This window comes from Rutidosis leptorrhynchoides, chromosome 7, assembly GCF_046630445.1.
Source record: "Rutidosis leptorrhynchoides isolate AG116_Rl617_1_P2 chromosome 7, CSIRO_AGI_Rlap_v1, whole genome shotgun sequence".
Lineage (NCBI taxonomy): Eukaryota > Viridiplantae > Streptophyta > Magnoliopsida > Asterales > Asteraceae > Rutidosis > Rutidosis leptorrhynchoides.
This window is the reverse complement of record NC_092339.1, coordinates 45852350-45858281: the sequence shown is the minus strand read 5'-3', so window position 1 is coordinate 45858281 and position 5932 is coordinate 45852350. Positions and strand designations below refer to the sequence as shown.

General features: G+C 34.2%; 1 protein-coding gene across 1 annotated transcript; it reads right to left on the bottom strand.

The window, feature by feature from the left end:
• Positions 1-729: 729 nt before the first annotated feature.
• LOC139857290 (glycosyltransferase BC10) lies at positions 730-5560 on the bottom strand. Its single transcript, XM_071846025.1, has 11 exons — positions 4937-5560; positions 4072-4188; positions 3819-3919; positions 3595-3666; positions 3365-3446; positions 3165-3245; positions 2655-2693; positions 2406-2471; positions 1658-1807; positions 1378-1506; positions 730-1041 (listed from the first exon to the last, which is right to left on the bottom strand). The coding sequence occupies exons 1-11, from the start codon at positions 5189-5191 to the stop codon at positions 1021-1023; spliced, it is 1113 nt and encodes a 370-aa protein (XP_071702126.1). The 5' UTR covers positions 5192-5560; the 3' UTR covers positions 730-1020.
• Positions 5561-5932: the final 372 nt, after the last annotated feature.

Genomic DNA, 5932 nt, shown 5'->3' with positions numbered 1-5932 from the left:
ATTTGGCCTTGGTGCCTTAGGTCGTAATCTGTTTCCCCGAGTTACTTCGCCAAAAAAGGGCAAACATCCTCAGTTCTCCGGTACCTTTGGCCCGACAGGAACCACATCCAACAAGAATACAATTGATTGGATCGCGCCACCCAAATTGAGCATGTTGAGTTGCACAATGGGAGCAAATTGGATTGATCGTGACCCAAAATAGTGATTGGGGATTTGGAGCTTGGATGGATATTGTTAATCAAGTAATTGAAAGGTTGGTTTTGATTTTGGGAACTCTAGTTTCGTGTCCAATAATACAAGATTTTGGGTGGATTGAGCAGCTGAAAGACTAATTTTCTTCTCTCTAGGTTGAACACAAAACATGTATTGCTCAAAACAAAATGGTGTGTGTGGGGAAGATTGGATAGTAAATCTTCTCCTTCAGTGGATCTTTAGATAAGTTGGCTAACCTGTTACTAATTTTCTATGACTTTATAGTTTTGCTTATGAAAATCGAGATTATTGGTTTTGGAATACGGATCCTTCAGGACTGTCACCAACTGATTAGGATCCTCTGAAGCTAACGCTCATGGATCATATAAAAAAATTACTTGAGAGTATCTTGATCCCTCACTGCATTATCCAATCTAAAATATTCTCAGATAAACATTTTAAGAAGCCAATGTCCTGTCTATAACTGCTTGCTATTTCGATATTGTTACTTGCTGCAATGTTATTCCGTTGATACAATGAATCAAAACTCACCAAACCAGGCTATCCTAGCCTGTATGGTCCGTGCTTTCCTTGAGATTTCATTATTTCAATCAAAACTATATGAGAAAGTACATATACAGAGCACACAATACTAATATACTAACTCTCATTTCTTTGTTCTTTTTTTTTTCTCACTTTCCTACAGCATACTTTTATTTTGATACACCTTTACACACAACTAGTAAGCATTGTTTTAGACCTACCTTCTTGTCATTAAACAACTGATTTCTATACACTTTACCTCGTGTAGGAGTAATTGTTATCTTCTCAGGAGACACCTAGCGCAGACTAGATAAGATAAAAACAACCTATTAGATAAATTTTTTAATTTAAACTTGAATTAGAGATGGCAAATTCTGGCATTGAGTATCGGGTCAAAACTGACTTAGGTTGAACCGGGTCATCCAAATTATGAATAAAACAACTTAGTGATTGTATTAATTTAGCAAATACGTTTTGGGTGTCGTATGACCTGGTTCCTTTTTAGCTAGTATAATTTTTGATGACCCATTTGAGATAAACATAACTCAAATTTACCCATTCACAAGTAAATGGGTAGAATCACCACCTCTAATTTGAACGAGTAAAAACATAGCATGGAAGTTTAGTAATGCCTATATTTACCATATTAAGAAGACGCATGGCAGCAGGCCTAGTAAATTTCCTAGCAAAAAGGAAGCAAGGGGACGGCTTTCCCTTGCTGGTGCACCATTCTCTTCGGTACTCTGTCTCATAGTAGATATTGTCGATATCCTGAAAGTTAAACAACAAAAAAATATATGTCTGTCAAAGTATACATACCAAAACTTAAGGTTTAATTCGTTCTTAAAAATCATGTTGCAAATTCCAAATGCAGCATAAGTGATATAAGGTGTGAAAAGGTTTGTGAAGTTACATTATTTACCTTAATAGATTGAACGAGCATTGGTGTGGCGTCAGCCAATTTATAAGTCACGGGATGCCATCCTTGTCGCTCACGGCCTTTGCTAGATGAAATATCCCATGAAGTATGAGTTAGACTCCTCCTCGTTAGTTCTCCTTCAAGACCTCTATGCTGATTATTGCAAGTCAAATTATGAGACCATGACGAAAAATGATAAGCAAGCAAACTATTATTCTTTAATCATTCATATCCGTCTTATATAAACTAGAGCCTACTCAAACAACATAACCTTACTGCTATTAGTAGTATATAAATAAATGTAAATTTCTGTTTTCCATTTTATAAGGTCCGCTTATGCATCTGGAAGCTGGATATTATATTTGTGAGAGTTCTCAAAATTAGCAGACCGAATTACCATAAAAATGCACTTAAGTTACTAATAACATCTTTCATTCTAAAAAGTCATTACTCATTACTGCTAACGGTTGTTGACAAAGCTAGATGAAATCGGACAAGGCCCTGATGTGTCAATTCTTTTTTCAAACAAATGCTTTAGGCAAGTTGTTGACATCCCATAAAAACACGTTATAAGATATGACAACTTTTCAAAATCTCATGGACACATGATGCACAAGATTTTAGTGGATAATGAAGTTCATGGACACAAGAAATACAAGTTATTCGTGCATAAATGAAGTTTAGTTTGTATTTTTTCTTAAGTGAGAAGCTACTGATGATTACACTTAAATATGACTTAACATGAACTTACAGCAAGTAAAGTTGCAACATAGTGTTCATCAGGTATACAATTGTGTTCCTTTGAATTATCTGCCGGCTGCAAAAAATACAAAAACATCTGTTAGTTAAAACCTATTTTGAGATACAACTGAATGCAGCTTTTTTGCAATTTGATATTCTCTAAAAACTTTTCGAATAAGCACTCATTACACTTGACAAGATGGTGACCGGGAATTAACAAAATAAAATCATTGAATAAAAAAACAGAGATGATACTTACAACCGGACGATCTCGCCAAAATTCAGGTAGCGATTTCCTCTGTAAACAAGAAAGAAGGTTACTGATAAGTATGTATACCAATCGAAGAAACTACCAAGTCTTCATGGACAATATGCTAATATTGTTTAACACTATATGATTAATTAAGATTAAAGAGGCTAGCATGCACAAAATTTTAGTTATGGTGTGAATGGACCCAAATACACACCCAAAAGCACGTGTGTGCGTGGAAAATGATCGGGTGGGTGGGTTATTCCCCCGTCAGTGATTCCAAAAAGAAAATAAAGAATAAAAAAAAAAAATTGTGTGAATGGTCCCATGTTCATCTTTGTTAAAACCAACTGTCATGATAGAGCCTAACACATTCAGGGTTCATTACTTTCTAAGCTACAACTCAAAATAAGTCATAGTTATACAATATGAATACTTGCAATGCCCTTATGAAAAATATATACACACTTGCATTATTCAAAGGTAGCAATTTAAAGTAGCCATAATGTTACAACTTGCCTGGCAATGTTGCTGGAACATAGGAAAGACAACCGTGTCGGTTACAATTATCTCTGCATGCTTTCTGTTCAGAATCACCCACTGAGACAAGGTAATGCAAGAATGCAAAAAGTTAGTTGGAAAGCAATTAAGTTTACCATCACATAAAAAGCGTAACTCCATGATGTGCCATGTCAGCTGGTTATGGGCAACCGTGTTACCTGAGATCCTTTCCTCCAGTGATGTACATGAATAACTGGATCCATTTTAGGGTTGTACCGACCTTCCTTCGTATCAGCAAAGCTGCTCAACAGTTGGTTATAAAAAATGTAAATGTGATGGAATTTTATAGTAGTGATGAAAAAATGCCTCAAATCAAATATTCTTGATATGAAGGTCTGTGACCAAGAACAAAGTAACTGAAACCATGCAGCTTAAGCGTAACAATTACCTGTCTACAAAGCTAGTTGATGTTGACATTATGTAATCGTATGTGTAGCTGAAATTGTACAAAGGAATGCAGCTGGAAAAGATTGAGGCTTTTAGTGTACTTGATAATAAATGTTATATCCTTCATATATTGAAGTGATTACAAAAAACTACAAAGAGCTTTCTATTAACAATTAGATATATGAAACATAGTTCTACAAGTTCTTTACAGAAATATTAATTCACCTGTCCGAAAGGAAAGCAAATCGTTCATTAGAAGGATCCTTAAGTGCATGTTGAAGCAAAATAATCTCTGCTTGTATCATGCTTGCTTCTCCCCAATATATCTACAAAAAGAGGTGTATTGACTACATTTAGTACACCACAATTTGGCTAAACCTCTGAACACCTAATTAGCCGAGAGATGCAAATCAACTGTCACGTTGAGAAAAAAATATAGAAACTCGAGCATTGAATTCAAAGGAAGGATAAGACGCACCTGTATGCTGTTATTAACTTGACGGTCTAAAAAGTAACCAGATCTTGTTGTCAATCTGTTAAGTAGGAAACCAGGCCTAGAATGTACGTAAATAGAAAAACGATTTTCATTCTCTCCCTACACAACAAGAAAATTCTTTTAGATGTAAGAACATGCATTTCACTTGCAATGACAAGAAACTAAACTAATATCTCAATTCTTCCCATGAGATCATCTTCATATCTAGTGAATCTAGAAATAGCTTTCGTATTACCATTTGTGTGATTATATACTACGGAATATCATCCTACACGACCCTTCAATCATGGACCAAAGGGAATTAACATCGATAGTGAAATAGATTATAGAAAATTATAAAACTTTTGCTCATAAATTTACAGCAACATCCTATGCAGTATTTATGAGTATGCAGATGTGAATCTAATCCACTCGATACAAGTTTTCCTATCAATATTCTAAAAATAGAGAGCTTATACGTAACACGTGTTACCTAAGTTACACATTCTTATCTTACATCCATATTGACTTATTTCAAAAAGGACATTTGTCACCACATACAAACAAACTAACGAACACCAATACATCACTATTTTTGAGTCCAAGTTAAAATAAATACACCCCCAAGTCCTACTGTTACAATGATCATAAACATTTATTCGATTTCGATAGATACATGTATACACCTATTGAAATTGTTCCATAATATCAGATAACTGGCTGAATCCAAATACTTTAATTACTGACAAATAGAGTAAGCACTAAGCAAGTGAATTATAGAGCATGCAAATTTGATATTCAAGCTACATCATGATCTACTTTACAGATATAGAGCAATGTACTAAATTGATTAAAATTAACAACTTACTTGAAAGAATTGATCCCAAATTAGGTCCAACGGAAGTCGATTTCGAGCTAGAAATAAAAACGCAATTTTAGGTTTCTGAACAAACAGCAAAGGGAAGATCGAAGAAGAAGAAGAATTATTAATTCGATTATACTGAGCTTGCATTAATAAAAACGACGATAAACAAAAACCTAATAATAACAACACAAATACTTTCGCCTTCCATTTATTCCGTACAAGTAACAATAACTTAACCGAAATAGGTTTCCGTTTCATTTCAAAAGTAGTCAAACTGAGTCAACGTCCCACTCTCATCATTTCACACACACTAACTGTGTATGTGAAACTGAAGTTGTAACAAAATTGGAGATCTGGTGCTGAGCAGATGAAATTACGTGATGAATTGCAGAAATAGTGGCAGTAAATGAGATCGTGAAGAGCTGTGAGTTGTGAGGTGTGAGGTCAATGAAGAGTATGATGGACTTGATTGCAAATTTGCAATTGACGACTACGGTGCACCAGAAGCCATTATTAACGCATTCAGTTCAAGTCATGTGCGATGGTGATTCATGACCCGTTTCTATTTACCGGCATAGATCCGAGATGTGTCACGGTAACGACCCAAAATATCTTACTGAATCACTTTTATTATTTTGTCCACAATTATATTTTGAGTTATCTAATTTAAAGTGTTCACTTTATATTTAAAAGAGGTTATTCCGGAAGAAAAAAAAATGATTTCTTATTGGTGAATAAGAAAATTAATGGAATTTTCTAAACTGTGTGCAAAAAGTAAGTGGACACTTGTAATATGATGTATGGAGTATTATTTTATATATAATTTTTTCTAACGATAATATTTAAAGATGTCGTAACGTGAAAAAAAAAACCTTACTTTTTATTAAGTCACAATGTAAAAAAAATGTAAAAGTCATAGAAAAGTCCTTTATTTAATTATTTATTAAATGTATTCGTGTTGAGAGTGCGAATCGAGTTAAACAAGGAATTACAAACGAA